The sequence below is a fragment of the Oncorhynchus nerka genome, linkage group LG22 (genome assembly GCF_034236695.1).
Source record: "Oncorhynchus nerka isolate Pitt River linkage group LG22, Oner_Uvic_2.0, whole genome shotgun sequence".
Classification (NCBI taxonomy): domain Eukaryota; kingdom Metazoa; phylum Chordata; class Actinopteri; order Salmoniformes; family Salmonidae; genus Oncorhynchus; species Oncorhynchus nerka.
This window is the reverse complement of record NC_088417.1, coordinates 41440705-41453831: the sequence shown is the minus strand read 5'-3', so window position 1 is coordinate 41453831 and position 13127 is coordinate 41440705. Positions and strand designations below refer to the sequence as shown.

The window sequence follows — 13127 nt, the reverse complement described above, 5'->3', positions numbered from 1 at the left end:
ATGGTGCTGAAACTCGACAATATGTCGACAGGTCGGCGACCGTGGCGCTTAGAGGCATACCTGCTGAAAGATGAGGCTTCTTGTCAGTATTTGAAGGAGCAGATTGCCTTTTTCCTCGGAACTAAGGGATGTGTTGACGACTCCACCCTTTGGGAATCTCTAAAGGCTGTGATTAGAGGTTACATTATTTCTTATACATCAGAGAGGAAGAAACGTGCCAATACTAGGCTGAGAGAAATTGAAAGAGAGTTAGGGGAACAGGAGAACGTTTTTAGGACGAATTCCTCGTATACAGTCCTTGAGAAGATCACAAAGTTAAAATATGAATATAATACCATCCTTTCGAAACGGGTGGGCTCTTTACTTGCTAGAACGCATCAAAGTTATTTTGAACTGGGTGACAAACCACATAAATTATTAGCAAGACAGCTAAGGCATGTACAGGCATCTAGAGCTATTCACAAAATAAAAGACAAGAAGGGTAAAATAGTAACAGATCCGCAGGATATTAATAAATGCTTTGCGCAGTTTTACTCAGAGCTATACCAATCAAAATGCGATGCTACTGATCCACAAACTATGGAACGCTTTCTCGCTGAATGTGAACTTCCTAAACTAGACAGGGGTGCAGCTTCTGCACTCGATGCAGGGATAACTTTGGAGGAAATTAACACAGCGATAGCACAATTTCCAAACAGCAAGGCCCCTGGGCCCGATGGATATGTAATAGAATTCTATAAGAAGTACTGCGCCAGTCTAGCTCCACTTATGTTGCGAATGTTTAAACAATCCAAAGAAAATGTCAAACTCCCACAAACACTGTATGAGGCTACAATAGCACTGATCTTGAAAAAAGATAGAGATTCCATGGAGATGTGGTCTTATCGCCCCGTGTCGTTACTCCCCATTTAAAACAAGGTGTTGACAAAGATATTGGCAAACCGATTGAAAACATATATTTCTGACATCATCTGGATCTGGAAACAGATTAGGCATTTTCTTAACATACCCACTGTATACATTGACAGCCCGATTTGCCTGAATCATGCTTTCCACCCCGCATTGGATGATGTGGTGTTTTCACAGTGGAGGGAGAAGGGGCTCACAACAATTGGTAATCTATACATAGATGGTCAGTTAGCTTCATTTCAACAATTACAGGGAAAGTTCAACATGCCAACAACACATTTTTTCAGATACCTCCAAATCAGGAATTTCGTAAGGACACATATCCCACAGTATGGCATGATGCCAAATAGTCCTACATTAGATAGCTTGATCCTTGTCAAACCCCATTCAAAAGGGTCGGTCTCTAGACTGTATGATGTGCTACAGGCCCACATAGAGGTATCCACAGACACCATTAAAAGGGCTTGGGAACAAGAACTTGGTTCAGAAATCTCAGATGAGGACTGGGTAGAAGCTCTCAGGAATATAAACCACAGTTCAGTGAATGCCAGACATAACCTTGTACAGTTTAAGGTGATACACAGGTTACATTACTCAAAAGTAAAACTGCATAAAATATTCCCGGACACCTCACCACTGTGTGAGAGGTGCAAGCATAATGAGGGGACGTTGACCCACTTATTCTGGACATGTCCTAAATTACATGTTTACTGGGCTCTCATTTTTTATTATTTATCTAGAGCCTTTGATAGAGTTCTAGCCCCAAACCCATTGACCGCTCTGTTTGGTACAGTTGATGGGAATAACCACGAAGGGAAAGCTGTCTCTCTTCGTACTCTATTAGCCAAAAGGCTCATATTGCAATTTTGGAAACTGGAGACTGTACCCACCTTTGAAATGTGGTTACGGGATTTAGGGAATGTAATACATATGGAAAAGATTCGATACAATACCTCCAATAGAAGTCCAATGTTTTACAAAATATGGCAGCCGATACTGGATAAATGGTCTAGTCCCGCTTCATAACTGGGTTGACGATCTGCCTCTACTCTGTGCTGTACTCCACTCAATATCTATTTTTGGCTTAACTACACTGCTTGTAATGGCTATATGCTGTCTTCTTATACATGTACCACCTAATAGGATTTTGTTTTATTTTGTGTATGTGTGAGTTAAGTTTTGTTTTGTCCTCTAAATTGGCCATCCCATTCAACAGTACAATGAATGTCATTGTTAGTATTGCTGTCTTTTTTATTTGATTTTTTATTGTAAAATAATAAACATATTATAAAAAAAAAAATTTACGATAAAAATAAAAATAAGGTGAACCTTCGCCCCAGTCTGAAGTCCTGAGCACTCTGAAGCAGGTTTTCATCAAGGATCTAGCTGTACTTTGCTCCGTTTATCTTTCCCTCGATACTGACTAGTCTCCCAGTCCCTGCCGCTGAAAAACATCCCCACAGCATGATGCTTCCACCACTATGCTTCACCATAGGGATGGTGCCAGGTCTCCTCCAGACCTGACGCTTGGCATTCAGGCCAAAGAGTTCAATCTAGTTTCATCAGGCCAGAGAATCTTGTTTCTCATGGTCTGAGAGTACTTTAGGTGCCTTTTTGCAAACTCCAAGCGGGCTGTCATGTGCCTTTTACTGAGGAGTGGCATTCGTCGGGCTACTCTACCGTAAAGGCCTGATTGGTGGATATGGTTGTCCTTCTGGTTCTCCCATCTCCACAGAAGAACTCTGGAGCTCTGTCAGAGTGACCATCGGGTTCTTGGTGACGTCCCTGGGTATGGAACGTCATAAGAAACATTCATGTGTTTAAAATCCCAAATTGTTTGCATAGTCAACTTAAACACAGCTCTGACACACACACTTACTCACCAGACATGCCACCAGGGGACTTTTCATAGTCCCCAAATCCAGAACAAATTCAAGAAAACATACAGTATTATATAGAGCCCTTATTGCATAGAATTTCCTTCCATCTCATATTGCTCAAATAAACAGAAAATATGGTTTCAAAAAACAGATAAAGCAACACCTGTGTATGCATTGATATGTAGGCTCTGTGTGCCTTTAAAAAAAATTATGTAGTTTTGTCCTTGAGCTGTTCTTGTCTAATGATGTACTGTATTATGTCATTCTGTATTCTGTTTCATGTTTTGTGTGGGCCCAAGGAAGAGTAGCTGCTGCTTTTGCAACAGCTGACGGGGTTCCTAATAAAATACCAAATACCAAAATACCTGACCAAGTTCCTTCTCCCCCGATTGCTCAGTTTCCCCTGGCAGCCAGGTCTAGGAAGAGTCTTGGTGTTTCCAAGCTTCTTCCATTTAAGAATGATGGAGGCTACTGTGTTCTTGGGGACCTTCAAAACTTCTTGATGCACCCATCGGGATAATTTTCGTCAACATCCGCTGAATTGCAGAGCACCAAATTCAAATTAAATTACTAAAAATATTTCATTTTCATGAAATCACAAGTGCAATATAGCAAAACACAGCTTAGCTTGTTGTTAATCCACCTGGCGTGTCAGATTTTAAAAAAGCTTTTCGGCGAAAGCATACCAAGCGTTTATGTAAGGACATCTCTCTCAGCAGACAAAACATTACAAACAGCTAGCAGCCAAGTAGATTGGTCACGAAAGTCAGAAAAGCAATACAATTAATCGCTTACCTTTGATGATCTTCGGATGTTTGCACTCACGAGACTCCCAGTTACACAATAAATGTTCATTTTTTCCATAAAGTTTATTTTTATATCCAAAATACCTCCATTTGGTTGGCGCGTTATGTTCAGAAATCCACAGGCTCGAGCGGTCGCAACCGGGCAGACGAAAATTCCTAATAGTATCGTAGAAACATGTCAAACGTTTTTTATAATCAATCCTCAGGTTGTTTTCACAATATATAATTGATAATATTTCAACCGGACTGTACCTTCTTCAATAGGAGAGAGAAAGAAAATGTCTGCTCCAAGCTTTTGCGCATGCAAAACGCTGCTGGCACCCAGCCATACAATGACGGGATGTGAGCTTTCTCTCTCATTTTTCAAAATAAAAGCCTGAAGCTATGTCTAAAGACTGTTCACAACATGTGGAAGCCATAGGAAAAGGAATCTGGTTGATATCCCTTTAAATGGAGCGAAGGCAGGCAATGGAACAGAGAGATTTCAGGGAAAACAGCACGCCCGGGTTGGATTTTCCTCAGGTTTTCGCCTGCAATATCAGTTCTGTTATACTCACAGACAATATTTTGAAATTTTTGGAAAGTTTAGAGTGTTTTCTATCCTATCTGACAATTATATGCATATTCTAGATATATATATATATATATATAGTTATCTTTTGTTTGTTTTTAATAGTTTTTAATCCATTTTGATTTCTATTTGCCATATCTTTTTAACTGTGCTGTTTCACAAAAGTTCTGAACCTATATACATTTTATGGACACAGTATATTTTACATTAGTTATCTTGTTGTTTTTAGTCCCACCTTTCAGATCCACTCAACCCCTCCCATCTGTCTCTTGACACCGTCCATATTGGATTTCTATTTGCCATATATTTTTCAACTGTGCTGTGATGCTTCACAAAAGTTCTGAATCTTTCTATTCTCATAGTTTCTACAGATTGTAAATTAAAGATACATTTCTGTTGCTGAAATAATTATTATGTTATTGATCACATTGACTATGACTTTTTCAAATCTCCCTTTACTGCTATCTGCAGTGTTAGCTCCAGGAAAATGTTGCGATTCTTCAGCCATTCCTGGACCTGTGACCAAAAACGAGCTACATATGGACCGTACCAATATAAATGATCTAATGGCTCTGCTACCTCGCAGCAAAATCTGCAGTGCTGTGAAGGCTGTATCCCCCACATATATACAATTATATTCTTTGAAAGAATTTTGTATAATAATTTAAATTGAAAAATTCAAAGTTTTGAATCCGCCGTTTTGAATCCGCCGTTTTGAATCCGCCGTTTTGAATCCGCCGTTTTGAGTCCGCCGTTTTGAATCCGCCGTTTTGAGTCCGCCGTTTTGAGTCTGCCGTTTTGCATGTCAATTCATAAACCATGTGCCATGGAATCGATACAGCCAAAATCTCTTCCCAACAATCTATAGCACAGCTGTCAATTTTTTGGTCCTTAAATAAAACGGGTATATATTTTTGTTTATCACAATTCTCTTGAACCAATTTTGGTCTTTAATGCATGGCCGACAGTGAAGCTCTTAGTTACAAACAAGTCTTCTTAAACTAAGGGGGGCATTGTGATACCAGGACTCATGTGGGGTTGGGCCTTGAACTCACTACAAGGCACTGCGTCATCTTGAGTGTCAGCCCACTAATGTCAGATAGACAGACAGATAGACAGAATGGTTAGACTAGAGAAACTTGCTGATGTGCGAGACAGCGCATTCACATCTCTGTGGCAACCCCATTACTGTATGTCTGTACGTGTGACTGATCTTGTTATGAACTGAGTGACAAAGTTAGTGAGTACCAATTGACAGAGAAATCCACAAATTTCACAGTAGAGAAATGAATCTAGAGAACACTTCTGTAACTGTGATCTATAACTTATCCGCAAAACGCGGTTTACCATAAGTTGCCAGTGAAATACCATGGTGTTATAACTAAGAGAGTGACAGTCAGGCCTGTTGCTTCCTGTTTCCTATGGAAGGAGGGCTGGAGGGGAAATGCCAGGTCTGCTCTGCACTGGGAGGATAAGACCTGGGGCAGGAACTTCAGATCTGCATCCCAAATGGCATTACTTGTAGTGCACTACTTTTGATCAGTACAGCACTATATAGGGAATAGGGGGGCATTTGGGACACAACCCAGGAAGTGTTGAAGCTGTAGCTTCTCTACCTTCCCGTCTCCCGTCATGCACAGCCACAATGACCAGCTACCAGCACAATACGAGCTTTCATGGTGGTAGACGTTTCACAGGGGAATCAACACACTGCCATATACTGTGGGCTAGGTTCCCTTTCAGAATATTAGGTATGAAACATCTCTATCCCCTCAACTCTTTTTTTGAGTCATTGAATCACCAATCACACTGGATTGTGTCAGAGCTGAACATTGGCTGTTGGTCAATCAGAACAAAGAATTGACTATAATGAATAGTTTGCAGGCTTTGTGAGGGCATTCTTGCTAGAGCTGAGATGCGTTCTTACTGGTTGCCAGAGGGTGCGGAGGACTGTTAGCCAAGTGAGCTGTGTTCCATTGAACTATTTTGGCCCTTGGAGACTGAGCTGAATGCTCGAAGAAATTCCCCTCCCTCCTACACATCTAGTGTTTCTCCTCATTGATTGGATGGTAAGCACTTGCTTGCGTATATTAGAGTATACCTAAAAAAGTGTTTCCACGACAGATTGGAATGAGTGGGAATTTGCCTGAACCCACCCCAAAGTCTTTACTGTGCTCTCTGTGATAATGATGTATGCCTAGCGATTTTGAATGGCAGTAATGCCATTGGCAATTGACCTTGTTCAGTCGTAACTGAAATCTATACGGTTGTCACACACGGTCTGTCGCGTCATCGTCAATTAAAAATGGCCTCAATAGTGGTTTGCTCTGTGCGAGAAAAAAAACTGAAGCTTGTGCTACAGTCGGACAAAGGCCTCTAAAAACCCTACTCCTGTGGTCGCAAGGTCCCTGGGTACACAACACATATATCCCTGCCCCTGTAATGTCAAGTCGACGTAGCATGTTCCCTACTAATGTAAGAGCATGTTCATATCAAAGCAGAATATTTAATTACCGCAACGCAGACACAGAGAGGATTATGGGTGACCTTTGAAGGGGGTGCCAGCTGCTCCTCTCTCTCTCTCTCTCTCTCTCTCTCGCTCTCTCGCTCTCTTGCCATGTAACATGGGCACCATTAGAGAGGCAGTCTTCCTCCTGCTGCTGCTGCATGCATTGCCTTTGTTCCCTCTGGAGAATTCATCTCAGTCTACTGCCTCTCTGAATAATCATTCATGGATTAGGGTGTCAGGGGGTCCACCATGATGCCTATGACCCTGTCTGTGTCCTTGGTCTACAGTAGCCTATATTCTCATCATGTCATGATAATTTAGTATTTCACGAAGCAAGTACAGACTAGAGATAAACATGTTTGCTAAGATGTAGACAACACAGCTTTCTGCTAAAGCCAAAGCAATTTGTTCCAGAATACAGCCTAATATTTATGAAAAGGGTGTTGATTATACCAACCATACTCTCTACAAAGTTGCCTTCTCTGTGAATACACAGAACATTCTAGTCTAGATAGGACCACACTGAAGGATCATGTACAGTATGAGAGTATTTGTATATAGGCTACTAAGTAACGGTACATACACTAGTGCCAGGTCGGTCTCCTGCGTTAGAGAGAGAGAGAGAGAGAGAGAGAGATCAAAGCACAGTGCAATGGGAGTAAGGGCACTAAGGGCCCCTGGGCCATACAGTACTGCAGCCATAAATTGTGTAACAGCGACGTAAAACTGTCCAGGGGACAACCAAGACTGGACCTTAATTGCATCGTGAAATGTAATTAGCTCGACCGACGTTGTAGGGTGCCTCCCCTGTGACCAGCGGAGCCCGATTTCCTGTATTTATGTTGGTGTTTATCATCTCCATAAGTGTGTGTGTGTGTTTGTGTGTGTGTGTGTGTGTGTGTGTGTGTGTGTGTACTTCTACATATCTGAGTGTGTGAGTACTGTTTGTGATACTATCAAATCCTCTTAACCTGAACATTTGTTTTGGCACATCAAACCTCACAGTCATTTAATCTGGCTCTGTGGCGAATGATACAGAATACCCTGCATTGAAAAACACAAAAGTGAAACCTTCGATCTGCGCAGACATTCTACACTTCCACAGGGCACAGAGTTTTTGAAAACAAGCGCATTTCCAAGTAGGCATAGGTAGTGCTGTGAGCCAAGGACAGTGTATGCAGAGTGGCTCTGCCCTCAGCGGCGATAAAAGCATGACATCAGCGTTCTCCTAATTGCGACGCTCTGTGCGGTGAGAGGATCTGGAGGTCAGTATCGCAGGTTGCGTCCCAAATGGCACCCTATTTCCTTTTCAGTGCCCTACCTTTGACCAGGGCCCATAGGGCTCTGGTCAAAAGTTGTGCACTACTTTTGTAAACAAACATCTGCCTCTGATTCAATCACAGTACGGATCATAATCAAGGAAATATGGCCTTGTAAATGAGTGCTAGAGACTTCATTACTGTAGGTATAACATATCTTGTTAGAGTTATCCAGTATTTTATCACCATTTAGACAGTGACCTTGGACAGATACTGTGTGTGTGTTAGTGTAGTAGTCAGTGTGTGTGTTTGTTTTTAAGGCTGGCCCCATTTAGTCGACTGGTTTGGTCAATAGAATGTTGGTTGACTTAGATTTCTTTAGTCGAGCAGAAGCAAAAAATGGATAACAAAAACAAATCATGGTGCACAAATTATATTAATTTTAAACAAACAAGTTTTCTCCTGCGTTGGATAACAGTCGCTGTCCGTGGTTCTGAAACACATCAGTGCGCTGTTGAATTGGCGCCTTTTCCTAGACCATGTTTCTATGTGCACAATGGAAAAGTTAACCAGCATATTGGTGTTGAGAACAATGTGGCGGAGGCAGCAGCAGAGTTAGGAGACGAGAAAACAGCCCTTGGCTTAATTGTCTAAGAAAAGTGAGGAGAGAGGAAACCCCAACTTAATTAGGTCTATAATCAATAACCTAACTGTTAAATGTGCCTGAATTTATAAATCATCCATATGCATATCTACAGAAATAAGACAGATCCTGCTTCTGTTGCCTGTTTGAATGATTGTTTAATAGCCTACTGATTCTGTGAGCACCAAGCCTCACGAATTTGGCTTTTATTAATCTTTGCTCTGCTGGAATAAACTTGTTTTTTCATTAGACCAGACTCTCTGGTATTATTTCATTTATTTAGTGTTGTTTAAACTGTTCCAAATGGTCCGATATTTGTATTTTTTATAAATTTTGCAATTTTTTATTTTGCATAAATATGATAATGAGGGGTGTTGAAAGGCGCCAAAGCAAACAAACAAATCAGCCACAAAAATGCCATAACCAAACTCTATCCGTGTGTCTGCATGGAGAGAGTCTCCTCAAGGAATGGGGAAGGGGTGTATTTATCCCGGGACACACCCGGGCCCAGGTGTGTCCCATGTTGCTGACGACCCTCCCAGCTCCTCCTGCCGACATCCTAATAAGGAAAACAAGAGCAAAGAGAAAGAATATGGCAGAGAGAGTGGGAGGGTCGTCACACTTGTTTATTTCACAAGAAAACATATTTTGCATCTTTAAAGTGGTAGGCATGTTGTGTAAATGAAATGATACAAACCCCCCCAAAATCAATTTTAAGTCCAGGTCGTAAGGCAACAAAACAGGAAAAATGCCAAGGTGTGTGAATACTTTCTAAGAGCGCATCCTGTTTAGTCTTAATACCGTAACTTACTTAGGCCTGTATTTCAATTCTTATATAGACTACTGTATCAATCAATAATTTATTTGTTCATATCATCTCACAGTATACGAGTCATTCATGATGTGAAATGCAATCAAGCGTTTTTAAATAAAATAACAAAGCAACCATTGAATGATTAGCTAAAACAATGAATAGGCCAAAACGTTTCAACAGACTCTGGTACACGTATAATTTATTCTGTGTTGTTTACAGTGTTACAAATGGTCAGAAAAATGATATTGTAATCTAACTCTACCTGTTTGGTACACATAATATGCATGCAGCGCTGGCTTCATACCTTATTTTTCTTCTTCTCCAGTATTTCCCCACAACTAGTTAAATGTATTCCACACATCTGACTTCCCCTTTACCTCCTGGGCAACCAGTAAACATTCCCCCGTTTCCAGTTTATTTGTTCGTCCTCTGCATCCATTTTGCTGTCACATGTGTTACGGTGTTCAGAGTTTGTTATAAACCAATTTATTCATGTGATTATGATATGCTATAGGTCAGGCCTTATTGTCACGTAAAGAGAGCAAAGGGAATTAGAGAAAATTAGAGAATGTTTTTCCTATACAAATTTCGGTAACAACTTTTCAATCAGAAATGGCTGTAATTATGTTGCAGTTTCAGCAACACGGACAGCGCGATACACTGCTGATGTTCTGTGGTGGTCACTGCTGCAGGGAGGAGAGAGAGACAACAGATGCTAGTCACACAGTCAATCGCTGTCTTTTTTTTAACACAGCGCAGCAAATCTGAGCCAGGTCCGGCACAATCAAATCAATTGCGGTCGGACTAGTTATTTGTGTCTTAATTATTTCATCAAAAAGTTTGCTTAAAGCATCAGACAAGTGCTGTGCCTATAGTTGATTTGATTAAAACACATAGCATGTGTCTATATATGGAAATATACACATTAAAAATACGACCAATCGATTGTCGACCAATATTTATCTTAGTCGGGGACAGCCCTAGTGTGTTTTCAATCCTATCTCAGCTTTGTGAGATGTATAGATTTTTAAAACACCAACGGAATAGCAGAACTAGTAGAATAGCAAGAAGGGCCATGGTCTTGCTCTTTGCGAAACAGAGAAGCATGGAGAAGAGAGGCATTATAAGACACAGCTGCTCTACCTCGGGCACTACTGTCCTAATGATGCTACTGTATGGAGCCCTTATATAACAAACAGTTTGGAATTTTATTTGGAATGTTGATAAGCCATATTTCAGGTCATGTGGTGCTTTTTGAGCATTTGATGAATTGTTATGCCAGTTTTTATGCCAGCACTGTAAAAATCTCATAGTGTTCAGAGGGTTAGCTTCATTCTCTGAAATGACTATAATTTACTGTATAACAATTGTGTTGTGTTTTGGTTACAAAGTTCAGTCTGTGATGCTATTGTAAATCCTTAACAATCCTCTCTCTCTCTTTCTCTCTCTCTCGTTCTGTGTTTACAGGCTTTGGATCAGGACAGGACTGCGCTGCAGAAGGTGAAGAAATCAGTCAAGGCCATCTACAGCTCAGGCCAAGGTGAGAGAAAGCTCTCTGTCAGTTTTCTAGGCTCATTAACAAGAGGGTTGCGCTTGTGGAAGACATTGAAAAGGGATGATCTCTATATAGACTTTTCTGGGTGAGTAATTATGTCCTCTTATGAAACTAAATATTTCAGAGTTTCAACCTTTTCTCCACATAGTCAGTTTTAGGTTGTTAGTGCCTTGAAGAGGGGGTATCTAGACCCTTTCTGACCTGGCCCCGCTCAGGTATCCTGTCTGATTTTGGATACAGTTCAATCCCATATACAATTCCATATACAGCCCTGTAAATAGTCTGAGTAGCCATCTGACTAGATGTTCAGGAGTCTTAGACTTGGCGCTCCGGTACCGCATGCCCTGCGGTAGCAGGGAGAGCAATCTATGACTCGGGTGGCTGGAGTCTTTGACAATTTTTAGGGCCTTCCTCTGACACCGCCTGGTATAGAGGTCCTGGATGGCAGGAAGCTTGGCCCCAGTGATGTACGGGGCTGTTCGCACTACCCTCTGTAGTGCCTTGCTGTCGGAAGCCGAGCAGTTGCCATACCAGGCAGTGATGCAACCCATGCCAAATCTTTTCAGTCTCCTGAGAGGGAATAGGTTTTGTCGTGCCCTCTTCACGACTGTCTTGGTGTGCTTGGACCATGTTAGTTTGTTGGTGATGTGGACACCAATGAACTTGAAGCTCTCAACCTGCTCCACTGTAGCCCCGTCGATGAGAATGGGGGCGTGCTCGGTCCTCTTTTTCCTGTAGTCCACAATCATCTCCTTTGTCTTGATCACATTGAGGGAGAGGTTGTTGTCCTGCCACCACATGGCCAGGTCTCTGACCTCCTCCCTGTAGGCTGTCTCATCGTTGTCGGTGATCAGGCCTACCACTGTTGTGTCATTAGCAAATTTAATGATGGTGTTGGAGTTGTGCCTGGCCGTGCAGTCATGAGTGAACACGGAGTACAGGAGGGGACTGAGCACGTACCCCTGAGGGGCCCCTGTTTTGAGGATCAGCGTGATGGATGTGTTCTTACCTACCCGTACCACCTGGGTGTGACCCGTCAGGAAGTCCAGGATCCAGTTGCAGAGGGAGGTGTTTAGTCACAGGGTCCTTAGCTTGAGCCATGCCCAGCCTTTCAAAGCAATTCATGGCTACAGACGTGAGTGCTATGGGTCGGTAGTCGTTTAGGCAGGTTAACATAGTGTTCTTGGGCACAAGGACTATGGTGGTCTGCTTAGAACATGTTGGTAATACAGAGTCGGACAGGGAGAGGTTCAGAATGTCAATGAAGTCACTTGCTAGTTGGTCAGTGCATGCTTGGAGTACTCGTAGCGAGCATAGAAATAGTTTAGCTCATCTGGTAGACTCGTGTCACTGGGCAGCTCTCGGCTGTGTAGTACGTCAGATCCGGTATAGTACAATTCGATCTTAGTCTTGTATTGATGCTTTGCCTGCTTGATGGTTCGTTGGAGGGCATAGCGGCATTTCTTATAAGCTTCAGGGTTAGAGTCCTGCTCCTTGAAAGCTGCAGCTCTAGCCTTTAACTCAGTGCGGATGCTGCATGTAATCCATGGCTTCTGGTTGGGGTATGTACGTACGGTCACTGTCGGGACGACGTCATCAATGCACTTATTGATGAAGCCAATGACTGATGTGGTGTACTCCTCAATGTCATCGGAGGAATCCCGGAACATATTCCAGCCAGTGCTAGCAAAACAGTTCTGTAGCTTAGCATCTGCTTCCTCTGACCACTTTTTTATTGATCTAGTCACTGGTGCTTCCTGCTTTCATTTTTGCTTGTAAGCAGGAATCAGGAGGATAGGATTATGGTCAGATTTGCCAAATGGAGGGCGAGGGAGAGCTTTGTATGGTCTCTGTGTGTGGAGTAAAGGTGGTTCAGAGTTCTTTTTCCTCTGGTTGCACATTAACATGCTGATAGAAAGTTGTGACAGATTCTGGTGGGGCTGTACTCCTATGACAATGAATGGGAGTCTACCCGCATTGCATATTGCACCAATCATTTTTCCTAATGAAATGGCAGTCTACCAATGGTCCTCTTCAACCCATTCACCCACACCCAGTTAGCAAGATCTACCCCTTTATACTGAGCTTTACAGAAATAACATCTTATTTAAGTTGTAAAAGTGATTAGAAACCACACTAAGCTGTTGCATTTGTAACCAGATGGCAAATGTCAACCTTTCC

General features: G+C 42.1%; 1 protein-coding gene across 4 annotated transcripts in view; it reads left to right on the top strand.

Annotated features, from left to right (window-relative positions):
• Positions 1-13127, top strand: part of LOC115105181 (arf-GAP with SH3 domain, ANK repeat and PH domain-containing protein 1-like) — a 77112-nt gene that overhangs the window by 16033 nt on the left and 47952 nt on the right. For all 4 annotated transcript variants that reach the window (XM_065007156.1, XM_029626875.2, XM_065007155.1 and 1 more), the window contains one exon: positions 10859-10931. In XM_065007156.1, the coding sequence (XP_064863228.1) occupies positions 10859-10931 (73 nt within the window). The remainder of the gene's footprint in view (positions 1-10858; positions 10932-13127) is intronic.